Here is a 21171-nt window from a genome sequence, read left to right on the forward strand (position 1 = left end):
ACAAGACAAAAATATTCATATAATATTACATAGTATAAGGATAAAGAAGATGTCAAATGGAAAAGTTACAAAGTAAAATTATTGAGTTACAAATAATGAGTTTACCTGCATTAATTGCAGATGACAAGTTAATAGAAGTGGAAAATTCCAAAGAATTGCCTACATAAGGAAGTTCTAAATGTAAAATTTAAGTCCTAGATATAGAATTAATACATTAACAGACTCTCAGTAGAAACATCACCAACAGTTATAAATGTGATATTAGAAGAGTCTCCATTTACAATAGAAAAATAAAATACCAAGAAACAAATAGCAAGAAATCTTCTACTACAAAGAACTGTATGAAATTGCTGGTATTTGATAGTTGTTTTACTTGAAAAGAATGTCAATTTCACACAATTCAAAATGGTACTATATGTAAGGAACATTTGGAAAACCATATACTGAAGATATAAAAAGGGCAACTTTTTATGTAAAAAGCAAGCCAGAAACTGTCAAAAAGATTCTGATATGAGGGAACTAGACCTACATGAAACAATAATAACAGCAATATGGTACTGAGATGAGAGAGAAAGAAAGGGAAAGCCCAGGGGGCTCTAGAAAGAGAAATCCCAGAGTGACAGCTATAAACAAGGAATGCAAGGCAACCAGTCTAGATGGGAGCTACCAGAAGCTCTTTAAGAGCCTTGCTGCTTTAAAAAGATGTAAATGACAGCACTACTGAGAGATCTTTCAAAGTCTAGAATATACACTGGATGATACTCTTTATTATATGTTTTAATTAAATAGAAAACAAACAATAAAACAAGTCAAATATTAGTTCCAGGAAAAGTAAAAAAAAAAAAAAAAAGTGTAGAAAAGGAAAAATGATTGATTATAGATTCTACTACCTGGCTCAACTGTAAACAGCAAGTACTTATCTAAATCAAATTAGGATAGAACTCTATAGTAGCATATAGTTAATAGAATCACCTGTAGCACTTAGGTAAATACCAAAAAAATCAGCTAGGAAATGAAAGCAGTTTCGTTGAAAAGACAAAATGAGGAAAAGGGGAACCTCGCTTCATGGTTGTATAGGGAAAAGGTAGGGGGGGCTTAGAACCAGACCTTTTACTTTTAGAACTGTTGACTTTTTTTTTTTTAATTTGTGGATCATTTTAATACTGATTTTTAATGAAATGAACACTAGTCAGGACATTTGAACTTTGGCTATACAATTAACAATTTTATAATGCTTCCTAACAGGTCAGACAGGCAGGCAGACACACACACACACACACACACACACACACACACACACACATCCTTTAACAGGAAAACAGTAATGACGCCTTAAAAATATGAAAAAAAAAAACTTTAGGTGTAAATCCAAAAATAAATCAAATGCAATGTTTTAAACTCCATAATTATCCCAAATGAACTTATCTACTGATGAGGGTTCACTGTTTGCTTTTTTAGCCTCGAGCTGGTTGGCCCCAAAATGGTATAAAGGACATCCCTTGTGGACTGGAGGAAGGAGACCCAGATGTGTACACTGGTTCTGTGGTATGATCAGGACAGGCTGTCATCTGAAACAAAGTTTCACCCTCTCTCCTGCTCCAATAATCTACCATATCCTTCCAAGCTTCATAAAACTCCAATCTACAAATCAAAGGGGAGCTCTGGAGTTGTACTTCAAAGTTTTCACCAAAGAAGCTCACAATCCAGTAAAGAGGCCTCAATGCCTGTGCTCTTTTTGTCATGTCTGTTTTGGATCAACTGGCAAGAGACTCCAAACTATAGACTGAAGAAAACGAATAGTAAAAACTGACTTGACTGACTAACCATATGCCTGCAAATTCCAGTGGCAAGAGGAAAGTAAAAAGAGAAGAACAATCATACACATGGTGGAATATTATTTAGCCATAAAAGGGTGAAATCCTGTCATTTGTGGCACATGGATGGAACTGGAGGACATCACGTCAAGAGAAATAAGCCAGGGACAGAAAGACAAATGGCATATGTTCTTACTCACATGCGGATGCTAAAGAATGTTTTTATAGAATTATAGAGTAAAACTGGTGTTACCAGAGACAGGAGGGAAATGGGCTTGGGATAGATTGCTCAATAGGTAAAAAGTTAGGTAGATGGAATAAGTAGAACCATGATTTTTTAAACTATGAATACCTTAAAACTAAAAATAACAAAAGGAAAGAGCAAGCTACATATTAATATAGTGAAATGCTACCATGTGTACAAGTTTCTCTGGAAGAATCTTTTTTAAAAAAATAACACCTTGGTCGGGCTCAGTAGCACCAGAAACTACATCAAGATCATGGCAATCTGTGAGCCCTGACATCTTCCTTTGACTCAAAATAAGTGGCCACTCCTATATAACTTACTATTCTTAAGGTGATTTGCTCATATATATTTTTTCTTGTACTTAAAAAGTAAATTCCTCAAGAACCAATTCATAATAACTGTATCACTCCCTAAGTAAATCAATACTTGCAAAGATAACGTGCTTAATAAATATGAAATAAATAAAGAGTTTTCTGTGGGGAACTGACCTGTAGCACACAGCAGAGAGGAAATACAGCCATCTTTTTTCCTCTCCCATCACTATCACTACCACTACCATTACTACTCTCCCCCCACACCATGCCCCTGCCACAAGCACATAAATTTAAAAAAAGAAAAAGAATCTGGAAGCTAGGAGAATATTTATCCTTTTCACCAATTCTTCCTCAAAAACGTGGCATGAACTCACCATTCATACAGAAAGGTGTTACAGAATATTTGTAACAAAAGATCTTATTTTAAAACTCACATTTGAGTACCATTTAGGATACCAAAATTTCACACTTTAGGGTTGAATTAAGTCACTTTCCACCAGGATCATAATTATAGAGATAAGGCAAAGACCTAAGGAGGTGTTTGACATTACAAGAAAATATATTCAATCATGACAATTTACTAATAGGCCTAGCAAGAGAATTAAAAGAACAAGGTCTAGAGTTACAGTCTGTACAATCTTAGCCAATTTCTTAAATATTTCTGTGTGTCTATTTCTTCACAATAATATTGGCTTCTTCATGGAACTGTTTTGAGAATTTGATGAGCAGATTAAAATTGCTTAGAACTGTGGACAGCACATTGTAAACACAAGACATTAGTCATTATAATGTTCATTGAAAAGAAAAACATTTTTGGATTTTAAGAGAAGGGAAGAAAATAGGTGATACTTTTTCCTGAGAACACAGTGACAAAAAGCTAACAAACCAAACATACATACAGTGAGAATAATCAACTTAAGTAGACTGCTTTGAGTTAAAATACACTATTTTCTGCAGCAGCTTTAGGCTCACAGCAAAATTGTATACAAGGTAAAGACAGTTCCCAGATTCCCTCTGCCCCTACATATGTGTGGCCTTCCCCATGATCAATATTCCCTACCAGAGTAGTATATCCATTACAAGTAATGAACATACATGGATACATCATTATCCCCAAGCATCCATAGTTCACAGGGTTCTCTCTTAGTGGTGTACATTCCTATGGATTTGAAGAATGTACAATGATATATATTTACCATCACAGTATTATACATAATAGTTTAATTGCCCTAAAAATTCTCTGTGCTACAACCATTAATCTTTTTACTGTCCAGATTGTCAAAAGATTAGAATCAAATACATGTAGTATTCTCAAATTCTATTTTTCACTTAGTATCACACATTTACACTTCTTCCATGTCTTTTCGTGGCTTGACAGCTCACTTCTATTTAGCCCTAAATAATATTCCATTGTCTGATATACTTAAAAATGAAGCTTCACTTCTAAGCTACAACACTGAATAAATGGTTCATTTAAAAACCCCTTTTAGAAGATTTCTATCTATTTGTACATGACTACTACATCAGTTGATTATCTTTGTTCAAAACTGGCTTTTTGCTTTGACATGAACAGAAATACACTAAGGAATTTAAGTCAGTTAGGTAGTTAGGATAGTACCCCAAACATGGAATTGGCTGTTTCTCTCCTCCCTCCCCTGCTTTCTGGGCTACCAGGAATAAACAGCTTTCCTTCCTCATGCTCCTCCACCATGATTTTCTGCCTCATCTCAGACCCAGAGCAACGAAACTAGCCAACTATGGACTGAACTTCTAAAACCATGTCTTAAAATCATGCATCCTAAATAAACTTCCTTTAAGCTGTACTTGTCAGGTATTTTGGTCAGTGACAAAAAGCTAACAAACCAAACATACCACTTATGATATTTTAGTTATCAACTTCAGTAAATGTTACATTGACACAATATTTTATTATACCTTTTCTATGGCGATTTTGTCAAATAATCCAATTGTGTTGGATTATTTGACAAAATAGAATCCTCTTTCCTCCAGTGTGTCTCTTCAGCATCCTTTAGGTTGGAATAGTACATGGCTTATTTTATGTGATCCTCACATTTTTCAAAGATACAGTCCCTTTTCTTATTAAATAGTAATGGTCCTAACATGCAGATTGTCTGATGTTTCACCAGGACCAGAATAAAGTTATCTACTCTGGGCCAGAGTCCTTCCATAAGTAATGTGTTTTTCTCAGGTCATTACACCCAAAATCATATGATATCCATCTCAGCAGTTCCAATTTACTTTTAGGTACTTCTCAAGAAAAATGAAAACTGCCCATAAAATGTTTGTGTAAGAATATTCCCAGCAGTTCGTATTCTAATAGCCAAAAACTAGAGAAGGCAGTATATAAACAAACTGAAGTATATTCATAGAATCTATCACTGCTTGATAATAAAAAGAAACTAACTAAATCTAATTGCAAAGGAAATGAGAATAAATCTCAGAAACATTACAATGAATAGAAGAAGTCAGATGCATGAATAAAGACCATATTTAATTTAGATGTAGTTTTGCCAATTCCAAAACTGGCAAAACTAATCCATGGTGATAAAAATCAGATCAATGGCTGTCTTTAGGAGATTGTTGGAAAAGGGACATAAAAGAACATACTTGGGTGATAAAAATGTTCTATATCTTGATGGCATGTAGGTTACATTCCTCTGCATTTTCAAAATGGATCAACCTTCTGATGAACATGTGGGCATTACACTGTATGCAAATTATCTAAGTTTAATGATACAGGAAACAAAAGTCAATATTCACCAGTAATTTTCAAATAGAAAATAGACTATTAGCAACAATGGGGCTGGGATTGTGGCTCAGCAGTAGAGCGCTTGCCTGGCACATTCGAAGCCCTGGGTTCAATCCTCAGCACCACATAAAAATAATAAACAAAATAAAGGTATTGTATCCAACTACAACTAAAAAATAAATATTTTTTAAAAAAGTAACAATGAAGGCTATAAAATAATTTAGAAATTAACCTAAGAAAATACATAACCATGAACAAAAATTTTAATACTTGTAAGATTATTAAAAGAAGACAAATAAATGAAAGATATATTATGTTCATGGGTGGGTTGATGTAACAAAAATGTGAGACCATCAATTCTCCCCAAAGTACTTCATCATCTCAAATATCACTGTCAAAACACATGCAGCAGCCTACTGGTATATTATATGGAAAAAAAATGGTCCAAGAATACCTAAATGAAAAACAACAATAAAGGCATGTGATCCACCTTGCTAGATAATCAAGATTAAAAAACCATTGTAATTAGACTATCATAACAGGATCGCAAAAGATAGGCAGCTGAAACACAGTACTTCCAACTGAAAATTGGCAAAAAGACTTTCCTTAGAGGTACCCTACCAGCCTCAGCAAAACTTACTGAATGAATGGATGGATGAATGGATGGATGAATAATTATCAAGCCTTTCTGAAGGCATCCGACACCTTATTAACTGTTTAGAATTCAGTTTGACAATTATTTTAGAAACTAAGTAAAAAATGTATGAAGTGGAAGAAAGGAGAAAGAATGAAATTAACAGTTCATAGCAGTCATCTCTTCTTAAGAACAATTTGCTTTCCACGGTTTGTTACCCAAGGTCTGAATATACTAAATGAAAAATTCCAGAAATAAACAATTCATAAATTGTTGTTCATCATTCTGAATTAGCATGATGAAATCAACCACTGTCTCTTCTCTGTTCTGAATAGACAAGAATCACTCCATGTGCAGAGTATGCACAATATATATTCCTCCAGCCCTACTAGCTCTAAGAGTTATCAGATCCAATGTGGTAGGATCTCAGTGCTCCTGTTCAAATAACTTTGGGTTTACTTAACAATGGCCCCAAGTGCTATTTTGGATATGCCAAAGGGAAGCTGTGAAGTGCTACTTTTAAGTGAATAAGTGAAAGTTCTTAAAAGGAAAGAAAAAAACTAACTTGCTAAGATCTACAGTAAGAATAAAATCTTCTAACTATGAAACTGTGAAGCAAAAAGAATTGTTTGCTAATTATGCTGTTGCATCTCAAACTGCAAATATTGCAGCCATATAGTAGTATAAGTTCTTAGTTAAGATGTAAAAGTCACTCAATTATATGGTTCAGCACTATCAGAAGTTTTTCAGGCTTCTACCAGTCTTAGAACTTATCACCACAGACAAGGGAGGACTACTGTAAATTTATGTAAAACTGAAAACATATAAACAAAACATTACTATTTCCAAAGAAAACACGCATCTAAATAAACGCACAGAAGGCTGACTGGAAGAACATTCACTGTATATAACCAAGTTATAACTAAATGCCAAAGATAAGGGTAGAAGAGTGAGTACTGATGATAGGAAGATAAGAGTGGTTAACAGAAAACAGCAAAAGAAGGAATCCACACAGAAGGTAGCATAGTCTACTTTTACAAATAAGGAAACTAAAGCTCAGAAGTTACTTAACTTCTGAATTAATAAACAAAATAAAGGTATTGTATCCAACTACTAACTTGCTCCAAATCACTGTTTTTGACTGTACACTTAGATTTTTCTCTTTCCAAAGCCTATGATCTTTCTGTATTGCTATATTTCATGCTTAATAATTTTTCAACAGATAAAAGCTAAGAAAACAACACTAATCCATTCACTAGAGAATTGGTGGTATTAGTGAAGGCCATTTACAGTGTAAGACAAAATTACAAAAACTATTCTCACAAAGGAAGAGCAGTGATGTACAAAAATCAAAGTAGTGCTTTACGATTATGGTAGTCAAAGTGATAAATATAATGGCTGTATAGTGTAGTAGCTAGAGGAATAGACTTCAGAGTCAAAAGACTCAAGGTTTATTTTCAGGTCCCCCTCTTATTATTTATATGATCTTGATCTAGTTGTATGATCTTGGAAAAGTTATAAGGTCTATATGCCACAATACTAACACTGTAAAATGGAGTTACTCTGAGGAAATAAAATAAATGCATGTGCTCTGCTTAGCCTGACATAGAATATGCACTCAAATGTTAGTTGTTTTCATCCATAACCCCTTCTATTTACTTTCACTTACCAAATTTCAGAGCAGTATATACTTACAGGCTCGACTTCTTCTTTTTCTACTTAGTGCTCAACCTGATGAAATCTCACTTATGCCCTCATGATTATGAAGAAAGGTATATGGTGGGGCAAAATGTGCCTTTGACTACTGCTCCCACTTGAAATCACCTCCTTCTTTGGCATGTCAAATAATATACCTCTGCTTTCATCTCTCTGACTCTGCTGCTTTCTACTCACTATTTAAACTCTGACGTTCCTGGGTTCTGTTCTGAGTCTTGCCTTTATAATCGACTTGAGAGATGCAGCTCTCACAGTTCTTAGCTGATGGCTATTAAAGATAGCCCTTATTATCTTCTCCAGAGTGATCCATTTCTTCAAACCCTTTGTTGAAAGCCTATATCCATGTTGAGAATGAATAAATCTCATATAAAGGTTGGATTTCTCTTTCTTCATGTTCCAAGACATTTCAAAAATCTCAGACAACCAAATCCAAAGTTGAACACATAATCTTGTTTTTTCCAATTCTCCTCCTCCAATATTCTTGAACCCACCATGTGGTACTGCTACCCATTCAGTTCTCAAATTAGAAATCTGAAAAACATCTGTGACTTCTCCTTTTTCTTCAACTCATTTACTTCAAATTTCTTTTCTCAAACTTCATTATGGCCACCTTAACTCAAACCCTCACTTTTTATCTACAGCAACCTTCTAATAGATCTCCCTAATTCCTATCTTATATCTCTTCAAATCAATCCTTCACACCACTGCCAAAAATCTAACACTGAATTATCAGACTGTCATTCCCCTGCTTAAGAACTTTTAGACACTTTTATACATCTATACTTGACAAAATTGAAGCTTCTCTCCCCATGATATTTAAAACTCTTTAAACTTCTGCAACCATGTTAAGGTTTGTATTTCCTGCCCCTCCGTGTCCTTACTGTATGTATCAATGATGCAGAACCATCAGTACCTGCATCTTGAACACAAAGCACAACATCTTTGCTTCCAAATCTTTGGCTCGTGCTGTTCCTTCTTCCAAGAACGTTCTGCCCCTAGTCCAGTTCCCCACCATTCAAAACCTGGTTAAATTCTTATCATTCTTTTCTTTGAAGGCAAGTACTAGGTTAGGGACAAACTTTCCTGATTTCAACAAGCTGTGGTTTGGTGGCCCCACCTCCAAAGTGTCATAGCTCTTGGGCTTTCTCTATCTGAGCACTTACTACATACACTTTGTTTTTCTCTCTCACACAAGATTGAGCACCTTTAAGGCAGGGATTTTCTGTCCTCTTCTCAGCAGTGATCCATGGCTCTTACTGATTATGGACTGGAAAAACTTCTGTAACAGCTTAGAGAAGAGTCTAGTAATCAGAGAATTTGTGGTCAAGGAACAAAACTGGGCAATGAAGTATTGCTTCTTAAGTCTAAATTCAGATCTAAGTCCTGATACAGAAACAGTGTCAACCATTCAATTTAGGGAAGTGTAGCTAAAGAAATTATAGTTTTTTGAACATTATTGATTAGAAATTTGAAAAAAACTTACAGTAATTCTACAGAGATAGGAAGAGACTTATGATAAATAGGTGAAAAACAGAAAGTCACTTTGATCAAACATGTGTAATAAAGCAAGACCAAGAGATGATTGGGCCTCCAGCGCCTTTGCTTAATAACCACGTTTTTTTCTTTCAATTACAATGTTTTGGTTTTTTTAAAGAATATATTCTTAATCTAGTAACAGTTGCACTGAGGATTAAACCTAGGGATGCTCTTCTACTCAGCTATATTTCTGTCCCTTTTTAATTTTTATCTGAGACAGGCTCTTGCTAAGTTGCCAAGGCCACTTGATCTTACGATTCTCTTGCCTCAGACTCCCAAGTCACTGGGATTACAGGTATGGGCCATCATGCCTGGCAGTTTGGGGGGCTCTTTTAAAATTATTTCTCTTCTGCTTATCTACCTGCTACTAGGAAAGAGGACTAAGGATCCCCTTCTCCTTTCAGTTTTTATTCTATTATACTGCCTCAGCAATCTAGAGTTAAATCACATGGAACTATACAGTTAAGCTGAAAAAAGCTCTTTAATATTTGTTTCTAAGGGATCCTTAATATTCATTCTGATGTGGGACTGGTCTTGGATTTTTTTTGGGGGGGGCGGGGGGTACCAGGGATTGAACGCGAGAGTGCTCAACCGCCGAGCCACGTTCCCAGCCCTTTTTTGTATTTTATTTAGAGATATGGCCTTGCTGAGTTGCTGAGGCTGGCTTTGAACTTGTGATCCTCCTGTCTCAGTCTCCTGAGCCACTGTGATTGCAGGTGTGCACCACTGTGCCCAGTTTGGTCTTGGATTCTCTCAGTTTAAATACCCTATGTACCAAATTGTATTAGAGGACTGATTACTAAATTGGCCTATAATTTCAATGACCCAAACTGGGGGAAGAACTTGCTGAACACTGAAGTATGCTCAGTTTTTAATAACTTACCCTACGATTAAAATCTGGTAAATACAACTTGAACCAAAGCTACTAGAAATAATCACATACTAAATTTTCTTGAAATAGTGTATGTCAATAAATTGTGTAAGGTGTATTTATTCTATAAAACTTAAGTCACTTTTGCTATGTTAATTTCTGATTCAAAACTGCAAAGACAGTCTCCAAATAAATTAGTACCAGGCTAACAGGTTAGCCAGGCTAAAGCAGGAAGTCTGCATAAGGAAAAGTGGAACATACAGCTATAAAACTAGGTATGAACCACACTGCAGGCCTTTAACATCAGGGTTTAAATTTTCATCCTTTAGGCAAAAGGGAGCATTTGAAAAATGCTTATCTGGGACTGACATAATCAAAGTTGACTGTTAATAAGACAAATCTTGTAGCACTGTATACAAGTATGAAGCTTGAAATATGCAAGTATGAGGCCACTTACCATTTTTAAATTCAAGTATTCTTTTTCTTTCCATACAAATGTGTGAGAACTCATGCCTACCAGCTCTCCAAATACCTTTTATTTCCACTCTCAATCAACAACTTCCCTTTGTTGAACACAAGATTATTTGACACGGTTTTCAAGCTCTTCAGCCTTAGCTAAGACCTTTTTATACTGATGACATTCAAATGACCTCCTTCAACCTCTGTCCATCTTTGTTTTTCAACTTCCTCCTTCCTTTCAGGGTTTTACTTTGCTTGGCACTTTATTTCAATTATCTGCAGAAAAAGCTCAATGTTCTATCTCAGAGGTAAAACATTCTATTTCAAAAATGATACGCTCTATAAAGACAACTCCAACCCAAATCGTACCTGCACACAGGCCTGCATTTGTAAATGTCTTTATGATGTCTCCAGTCGGATATTCCACTCACCTCCCACTAACAGATCTTCCCATCTCAAATCCTTTGCCAACTCTTCCAATTCTTTTTTGAATACTATCAATTCTTCTAGTTGTACGAGTAAGAAACAGACTTTTATTCTTAAACTTATTTCATAAATTGCTAATTTTAGATTCTAGAATTGAGTATTTCAACTATAGTACACTCCAAGAAAGCAAGTACTTTTTCTATTGTCAACCAGAATCCTGCATAGGATGCAACACACAGAATTTCGGTAAAAATCCATTGACACTGAGTTGAATGACAGTAGGTGCTGAACAAGGGCTAGTTAGAGGCAAACTAAAACCTAGTTCTTTTGAATTCTAGCCCAATGCCATATCTATTGAACCACATTCCCAGCTTGCCAATCTATCACCAAACCAATATTATTTACTTCCTTAAAATCTGTTTGATGCACCCTCTTCATTCCTACTGCCAAGTCCCTGTTACAACAAATCTCAATTACTGCTTTTAAATCAACATGCCTTATATACAGAGATATGATAAATGGTGGTATAAAGGTGTATTAAGAATTATATGCAAAAAAATGAGAGCTCATGTATAATAATTTGGCATGAACATACTTTATATACAGACATACAAAAAACTGTGCTGTGAATGGATAATCATGAATGTAATGCACTCCACTATTGTCATGTATGTAAGAAATAAATTTTTAAAAAAAGAAAAAATAAGAAGATAACAATTCCTAAAAACAAACTGACTTAAACTAACATAAAAAGGAATTGAAAATCTGAAGATATCTATAATAAGAGTGAACAAGTAATCAAAAAGTCAATAACTAATAAATGACATCTAGTCGAGAAGTTAAGAAGTGAAACTATATTAGTAGAAAATATCGCTTTCTGTGTAGAAATCTATAGAACTTTTACAATAAAAATACTGCATCATGTTTTCAGGATACAAGAACAATAAATGTAAAGTAATTTCAAAAAATAAATAAATAAATATCATTCCTGCAATTTTCTCTGAAATACCTCTGGCACAATGATGTTAAAACACTGCTTCTCTTGCTGGATCTTGATCACCCAGTTCTATGACTTACCTTAAGAATCCATCATAACATCCAAAATACATTTTTCCTCAGGCTTGTCTGCTTACTACTCCTCCCACCCACATCAAGTACATTATTTCTTATTCAGAACTTACTTTCTCATTGACAATTAAGTGCCATCTACCCACTGCAGGCAGGTGCACACATACAGAAATACCTGTTATTTATATTAGCAGCACCAGTACATCTTATTTTAGCTCACAAAACACCTGCTCCCAAAGAAGCAGAGTTTATGAATCACATACATAATTTTCCTTAAAAACCAAGTCCAGCTCTAATTTTTCCTTTCTTTAAATACCTATCATACAATTCAGCTTTTTGTATTGTTCCCAAACATCCTAATTAGATCTTTTAGAATGATGTATAAAAAGGTCTAAGTTCATTTAATAACATATGAATTTATGGATTCATATTTCTCAATTCTGATGCCTAAGCCATCCTACTTCTACAACAAACTGCCAAAGTACCCAGAGTGAACGAATAATAAGACCTTATATAACAGTACTTGCTATAAGCAAGGCATCATTCTAAGCACTTTATATATTTCCTCTCAGTATATTTCAAACACTATATAACAATACAAAATTAGCTTTGGACCAATGAGCAATATTAATGCTCTAAAACATTTTGTAACAAAGCTAGGTATCAGTTTTACATAAAATGTGAAATTGTTTTAATTAGCAAATAAAGTCCTGGGACTGGAGGTGTATGTAGTTCAGTGATAGAGCACTTGGCTCAAATGTGGGAGGCCCTGGGGTCAAATGCCAGGAAAGAGAGAGAAGGGAAGGGAAGAAGGAAGGAAAAACGAAGGAAGGAAAGAAAGAGGAGGAAAGTCCTAAAAGAAAACAAAACCTTCTTTCAAAAAAAAAAAAAAAATCATGTCTTTATGAAGCATATCCCATGGGATTAACATTCTTACACAGCAAATACTCAAAACAACTTCCAATTCCCCTGTGACACGTGCAATTTTACTTTCTGAAATTACTTTAAAATATTATCTTGAAGAACAAAACAAGCAACATACGACAGGCTCTAAAGAGCAATCTAAAAAAAGATATAAATAATTAAATTTCAATACACATCATTTTGTTTCTTTCCAGTTGTATATAAACCACTAAAAAGAGTTTAGGATATACATGTTTCTACCTGAAGACAAGTTTCTCCTCTTTGCATCATAAGTACAAAAATATTAGTTATACACATCAACTAATTTTTCTACCCAAATTGAGAAAAGTGAAAGAACAATTTATGCATCATGAACTGCCAACAGATTAAATAACCAATTCTCAAAAGTAAGTTAAGGGCTGGGGATGTGGCTCAAGCGGTAGTGCGCTCGCCTGGCATGCGTGGGGCGCTGGGTTTGATCCTCAGCACCACATAAAAATAAAATAAAGATGTTGTGTCTACCAAAAACTAAAAAACAAATATTAAAAAATTCTCTCTATTTAAAAAAAAAAAAGTAAGTAAAGAACTGAATCTTTTTTCTTTTCCATTATCTGACAATCCTATACCTGCTTTTATTCCAACATATCTTCAAATGTTTAATAACCTAAAGGAGCAATGTGGACTGCATCCAGCTCTTTTAAAAATAATTCAAAGATTATTATAAAGAACTGTCACTCTTTTTTTTGGATAAGAGTGCAAAAGCTTTACAGGAAGATGTTCTGTGTTTCAGAGACTGTTTCCTATGAAGGCAGTCTGGCTTCATCTAACTTATCTGAAGGGATCTGACACCCTTATCTGTGACCCAACATCTCTTGTAAGTACCAAATGCTTTCTTTGGAATGTATATCTTGGAGCAAAGATAAACTTTCCCCAAGGTCTTTCAACATTTAAGTTTTCAAAAAAAAGAAAGAGAAAGAGACCAACTACATAAAAAAGTCATCAAATGATTTGAAAGGGTTATTTTATTCTTTTTAACAGTTATTATTTTATTAAGAAAATAGGTTCTTTTAAAAGCAAAATATTTCTCCAGATTAAAGACAGAATAAGAATTTTAAAATTTTGTATTCATCCTCTCAAGAAAAAAAACTACTAGTTTCTTATTTTTCTGCTAAGTATGCATATTAACAAAAGAACAAGAAACCAGCAAAATTATCTGAGGAATAAAGGGGTACCAAACTATAATCAAAACTAAGAAATAAACCTCTTTAGTCAGCAGTCAGAAGAAAACATACTTCTAAGGTCAGAAAGGTCAACACCTTGATCTAAACATCTATCAACCCTCTCCTGGTATGACCACTTCCTAGAGTTAGAGTTACCTGCCTTCAAAAATCTGTCCCTTCCAATCCATTCTACCCTCCATAGCAATCCAATTAAACAATCAGTGTGTCCCTCATCTCTTCCTCTCCTATTTTAACTACTTCAGCTGCCAGGTTAAAATCAAGAGTTCATCTATAAGATAAACAAATCCCTTCAATACCAAACTGTAGGGCGGGGGTTGTAGCTCAGTGGTACAGCACTAGCCTGGCATGTGTGAGGCACTGGGTTCGATTCTCAGAACCGAATATTATAAATAAATAAAATAAAGATCCATTGACAACTAAAAAAAATTTTTTTTAAAAAACCCAAAACCTAATTGTGGCCTCCTTTCCATCTCTCTTCAGAGCTACACTCCAGATAACATACCAATAGGAATATTCTCTCTTCATGAAACAAAATTCTCCCATTTTGAACTATCCATCCTGATAACCATTTATGGATGAGAATTAAGGTTCATAGAAGTCCCTTGCACAAAGGCATACAAATAGTGATAAAACCATAGCTAGAGTACAAATTCTTCCTTTGTTATCTCTAAAGTCCTTGTAAAAGCACTTCTATTATATTTTTCAAATGTGAACTGTTTAAATGTCAAGCTCTTGCCATTAGTATAAGTATGAATTTCTCCAAGATGATCCTTTAGGGTGCAAGAAAAGATTCATTTAGTCTAAAAAAAATTAAACTTTACTGAGATGAGTATAAAGATTCATACTTGGTCTGACGGTCAGCTGCACACACATCAGGAACACCAGGAAAGAGTAGAAGCTTCACAAGCTAATGGGTTTACTTGTAGCATGCCAAAATATACTATGATTTGTGTGCGCTCATGTTAAGTAGACATAGGGATCATTTAGTTTTAACCAAACTGACCCTCATAAATTCTCTGCAATGGTTACAAAGATAAAATAATACAAGTATAAGCCAACAAGAAATGACAAGGCTAGATGCCTAGCCTATATAAGTTATTCCTCATCTACATTATGAATGTAGATCAATAACATAGCACTCACTAAAAATTATTTCTACTTTGGGTTTAGGGATGTAGCTCAGTGGTACAGCACTTGCCTGACACCTGTGAGTCCCTAGGTGTAATCCCCAGCCACACACACAAGTTACAACTTTAATGAAAACAAAAGGTACTATTAACAGAAGGTACAAATTATTTTCTCTCTCATCTTTCTTAAAACACCTAACTTGTGTAGTTTATCATGTATGCTAACATACTAATGTCATATTAACACATGTATGTAATTTATAAACAATTAAGCACATTAAAGTTATGTGTACAAGGTTTTACTAACTAGGGAACACACTCAGAGTATCCACTGATTAAAGTACAGATCACATCCTTATCTTCTTCATGGTCATGATAAACCTTTCTAGTCTTTCCAAGAATGAGAGGGTATGATGAATAATGGCCCCCAAAGATGTTTGCATCCCAATCCCTAAACATATAATAAAATACATTTACAGTAAATACATAATACAGTAAAAGAGACTTTGCAAATGTCATTAAATTAAGGATTTTTGAAATGGGGAGTTCAATCTGGATTGTCTGGGTGGATCCAATGTTATCATAAGAGTCATTATAATAAGAGGGAAGGAGAGGTGGATCATCTGTCATTAAACATGAGGACTGAACCAATAGGTTGAAGTCGTGTAAGGAAAGAGACAAGAATGCAGCCAGCTCCAGAGGCTGAAAAAGTCAAAGAAATTCTCTTCTCAGAGTTTCCAGAATGAGCCAGCCCTGCCAACAACTTAACTTTAACCTGGTGAAACTGAATTTGGACTTCTGACCCCAGAACTGTAAAATAATATGTATGTGTTGTTTTGAGTCTCTAAATTTATAGTAATTTCTTACAGCAGTAATAGAAAACTAATGGAGGAATCTTGGAATATGGGACTTTCTGTACTTAAAAAAAAAAAAAAAAACAACAACTGGTCATCTATCTTTAGGTTTTTCAATGCTCATAAACATTTGGCACACAATAAGCATGAAAAAAATGTCTTTGTTGAATGATTTTATAATGAAATATATAGATAAGATATTCTGTTTTACAAAAAAATCTGTCATATGTGTTATTTCATTTCCTTCCCTGTGTAGTATGAATGGCATTCTGAGAATATAAGAACTAAGGTTTAAAGGAGTTATTGTAATGTGTCCAAGAACACGTATCTAGTAAGTGATGGCACCATATCTTCAACACAGGCCTTCTGATTTATGGTCAAAAGATCACAGTAATCAGGAGCCTGTATTATGAGTCAGGCTGCTTAGATTCAAATCTAAACTACAAAATGTAATAGCTGCTTAACCCTAAGCAAGTTACTTAACCTCTCTACTTACTCATCTGTAAAATGCAAAATGAAGTTAATAATACCTACCTTATAGGGTTACTAAGATTAAAGATGCTAAAATGTATAAAGTATACATTACATGCTGGACACAGAGACAGCTGACTATCATTCCTCTGTGCTGCAGCTTCAGTGCATTTATATCTAGAATACTCTACTAATAATTAGGAATCACACCAAGTATACAAAAAAAAAAAAATAGCAACTGGAATGAATAATGAAACCGAAGTATGATGTTTCTATGGAGGCAATTTAAGATGAATAGACAAAAGCAGAAGGGACACATAAACAAGATCTATACAATTAGGACATAAATAAAAATAACAAGATACAGCAAAAGTGATAGATAAAGAAGAAACCTTAGAAACTAGAGTATTATAGTATAAACTTGCAACACTACACTCAATCTATAAAAGAGAAATTATTCACAAAATTTGAGGACAATTTCTGAATGATAAAAATGGCTACTAAGAAGAGCTCACCAACTTTTATCTAATCTTACAAAGGTTTTATTTAGGTACCTATTTCTGTTAGGGAGGATATGGATGTAGGGAAATGACAAACCAGAGCAAGACTGTTAGACCTCTGTTTAAGTCAGTGATATCATTTCGATTTTCCAAGGAAAAAGGATTTGAAAAGAATGAAACAGACATACACCACTCCTCTTACTCAATATCATTCATTCATCATCACCATTCCAAATAACTCAAGCCTAAATATTCTATTTCAATGCCTTTTAACAGTTTTACTAAAGAAAAAATTAAAATGTACTTAGATTGGCAGTTCAAACAAATCCCAAAATATTAACCCAAGTGTTTCTTCAGCTAAACTTTTCACTCTTTACTTGAACCCTCAACATACGCTTTTCATTTTTTGAGTCAACAAACTTAATAGATCTGACTATTAGGCTACCTGATCTTTTCCCCTGACAAGTAGGTCATGACCTCCTCACTACTCCTGATGAAAAAAAAGAGGAAAAAATGCATGAAATTAAACTAAATAGCACAGTTCCCAACAATAGAAACATGTCTAATTTCAAATTTACAAATGATTTCAAGAACCACATTCTAATGTTTGATTTCATTTCCACCACTGAATTGGAAAAAAAAAAAAAAAACAGTGATACTGGTGCCTATTAAAGTCAAATGAAAAGTGTACCCTCTACTTTTATCAGTTATTTCAGGAAGTGCTGGTGAAGTAAAACCTGGTCTAAAGATGGGCATGATCAAGGAGAAAGTCGTTTGCAGAAACAACTAAGCAATCCCCAGAAAGAAGTGGAAATGCACAAGGTTTCAGTATCTCACCCACTAATTTAAAATTTGTAAGTGGATTCATCTTTTAGAGACACTTCTTGGTATCCAACATAATACTAAAAATAGAAAAAAGGGAAAATGGCACTGGCTTTATTAAAGAGGTTCAAAATGAAAGATGAGGTCAACCTTTTTGTTCTCTAAAACTTCTATCATCCTTCTAACCCAAACTCGGGCAGTTGTTCTCAGGAGAGCAACAACTACCCCTCCGAGCTCTGGGCTCCGCCAGGCACCCACAGACGTGAAAACACTGCTGGTGCTCTGCAGCCGTCAGCCAAACAGGAACCCTGGTTTACGGGGATTTTAATAAGAAAGAGCAAATTCCTATGACCGAGAAAACACCTTTTCGCTCACAAAATAAATGTCACACTTCCCTTTTAAAGGAAAGAAAAGTCCCTGGAAGAATTTCTTCAGAGAAGAATGACTTTTCCAAGCCTACTGATGGCAGCACCCTTGGACCCACAGCTCCCGGGGCTGCCCCTCAGAATGCCCCTCGTTGTAGGAGACGTACCGAGCGCCGCGGAGCTGCGGGGACAAAGCCGTCCTCCCGCTGGCAACACGGCCCTCGCCCTCCCGTGGCCGAAAGCCACCGCACGCACTCCGTCCGCGCAGCCTGCCCCGAGCCAACTGAGCGAGCACCCCAAGTTTCCGAGCGGCGGTCCCACGTGCGACCGGCCAGGAGAAGGCAGGTGCGGACGCCGGTGCGCGTCGCGCGGGCCTGGGGACCCCGCACATCCGCCACTCCGCACACCTGAGGCGCCCGCTCCGCCCACCGGGCCTCCCCGCTCCGCTCCTCCGAGACTCCGCGGCCAGCGCTGCCCGCCGCGCCGGGCGGGCGCGGACCTCGGTCTCTCCCCAGCCGCGGGCTCCGGAGACCCGCACCCCGAGAGCCTGCGTGACCCGGGGGTGTGACTGAGCCGCCCCCTCCCCACCAGAGCTCCGCGCGGCCGCGGCTCCTCACCAGACCAGGGAGCACAGGGAGAGGCAGGAGGCCAGGGCCAGGGCCCGCTGGTACTTCTTCATCTTCTCCTCCTTCTTCCCCCTGCCAGAAGGCGGCACATCCTCCCGGCAGCCGCCACTGCCGAGGCCAAGATGGAGGAACCGGAGCAGCAGCGCGAGCACGGGCGCGAGAGCGCGAAGGGCCGCGGCGCCGGGGGAGCCGCTGCGCGGCGGCTCGAGTCCCCTCCGCTGGGCCCACGGCGGCGCCAACAGGCGCGCTTCACAGGCGGACTCCGGGGACTGCCGCTGCTGCTGCTGCGGCCGACGGTTCGCCCGCGCCCGCCCTCTCCAGCCGCCGCCGCCGCCACTGCCGCCCCATAGCCCCCCTGCCCGCCCCGGCCTGCGCTCCGTGCTGCCGGCGACCAACGGCCGCCGCGTAGTCGCTGCTCAACAGCCAATCGCTGGCGGGGCCGCGACACCTCACACTCCGCTGAGCTGGAAGGAGACGCGTCACCCGCGTCCCGCGGAGCCCGCACCCCCACCAGCCTCCGCGCGGGCCACGCCTCCTAGCCGGCCCGGCCCCGCTGCCCGAGGAACAGGACACAAAGCTGAGTCGCCGCCCCCCCACCAGGTCTCGCCCACTCGCTGGCGCGCGTTCAGGAAGTCCCGTGACGCCGGGCCTTCCGCCGCGCGGCTCCCGCCCCCTCGCACTCTCTCCCCTAGTCCGCGCAAGGCCTCCTGGGAGTTGTAGTCGGCCTTCCAGAACCCTCTGTCCCTGTCGCTCCTGGAATCGACGATTTCAATATAGGAATCGATAGTTTAGCTTCTCACAGCTTTGGAATTGTTACACTCGGTTTTCCTCTTTGGGACACATTTTTGTGATCAGCCTAGAACGACTCGGGGAGGGGCAGAAGAAAGCGTCACTAATGAAATTTAAAAGGCAGTTTTCCGAAGTCAAGGGGCCGGCCCCCAAGTCAGATGCTGATTGGCAAATGGAAAGGGGCGTGCCGAGATCTTCTCTCATCTGATTGGCCGGGGTGGAGAATCTGGCTTTTCCTCCAAGCCTGGGTGAAAATTTACCTCCCGCCAGATGCGGCAGATAGGGCTGCAGGGGTGGTCTTCGTTTCGTTGGTTTCGAGCTGTGGGCTCGCTGCTGTAGGGTCAAGGGCAGCTACTGTCCCTGTCAAGGGAGTGAGTCTCCCTCACACGCTCCAGATTCTGGGGTTCACCCAAGGCCGTCAGGTCTACCTACCGACTGCTGTAGTCGGGGGCAAAATAGTGAGCGCCGCTCCACAGTAAGTAACCTGCAGCGTGTCCACCCTGGCTCTCAGAAGCTAGACCTTGAGTCCGAAACTCCAAGATCTGGACCGCTTCTCTTCCCCAGCGCCTCTTACATAGCTTTCTTTTCCTGGAAGGTCGCTAACGTAGAGTCGGGGGCACGACCTTCCACTCTAGGGAGAAACCACTTGGCCTCTGCTTTGGAAGCGACGGCACTCTTTACAAACTCTCACTAGGAGAAAGTTGGTCGTTACTGAGACATATTTCTTTCATTAGGTTTATACAAGTAGAACTCTGTGTGTTTCCCTTTTCGTCTTTGTTGTTGGAAGACTTAGAACTACCCTCCCTGGGTCATTTCCAGACAAGTTGGGGGGAAGGATACAAACTGGAGGTGTGAGGCAGAGGCTACAGTTATTTGTGCCTTGAAACATGCCATAATGTTTAGTGTGAAAAATTTCTAACGAGGTGTTCCTTGTTCGTGAAAAAAACTTCCTTAAAATGCCAGATTAACATATAGTTTTGAGCCATGGAATTTCTTCGTGAACCTTATGTGTAGCCCAGGGAACTTAAGGGTTGGACCTACTCTGTAATTCTTGGAAATAACTCAATTGGTTACTAGAGCAATTCTACCAAGTATGGTAATTTGGGTTTTAGAGAAGTTCACCCTAACCTATTTTTTCTGTCAATGATTAGATAACAGTTCCAATCATCTTTGATGTCATTCTTACTATATGACAGTAAAAACCTTCCATCTCTAGTCCCCACTGTAGGAAGCAAGTATTAACCTAAAGAGCAGTATCAAATGATTAACATGCATTAACATGCATTAAGGTAGAAATAATAGAAGGATGAGAATTATTAGACATTCGCTATCATGTTGGGCACACTTTTCTTCCAACTCTAGAAACTGTGCTGTTCAAAATAGGGAACAGGTGAGTCCCAGTCAATCTTTAATAATTCACAACCAAAGAAGTTTTATTAGAATTCATGTGCATCTCAGGCCTGGAAAATTCCTCTCCCATCTCCTATCCTCATCCCAAACTCAGCCCATCAACTTTTAAAAATATATATTTTTACTTTTAATTGACACATGGTAATTGTACATATTTACGTGATACATTATGGCATTTCAATACATGCATACAACATGTAATGATCAG

The 21171-nt window shown here is 37.7% G+C and overlaps 1 protein-coding gene across 5 annotated transcripts in view; it reads right to left on the reverse strand.

Annotated features, from left to right (window-relative positions):
• Suco (SUN domain containing ossification factor) overlaps positions 1 to 18906 on the reverse strand; it is a 68776-nt gene extending 49870 nt beyond the window's left edge. For all 5 annotated transcript variants that reach the window (XR_013088410.1, XM_076831404.1, XM_076831402.1 and 2 more), the window contains exon 1: positions 18756 to 18906. Coding sequence is in view for 4 of the 5 variants with exons in the window: in XM_076831404.1 (XP_076687519.1) it covers positions 18756 to 18817 (62 nt within the window). In the remaining variant the exon portion in view is untranslated. The remainder of the gene's footprint in view (positions 1 to 18755) is intronic.
• Positions 18907 to 21171: the final 2265 nt, after the last annotated feature.

This window comes from Callospermophilus lateralis, chromosome 13, assembly GCF_048772815.1.
Source record: "Callospermophilus lateralis isolate mCalLat2 chromosome 13, mCalLat2.hap1, whole genome shotgun sequence".
Lineage (NCBI taxonomy): Eukaryota > Metazoa > Chordata > Mammalia > Rodentia > Sciuridae > Callospermophilus > Callospermophilus lateralis.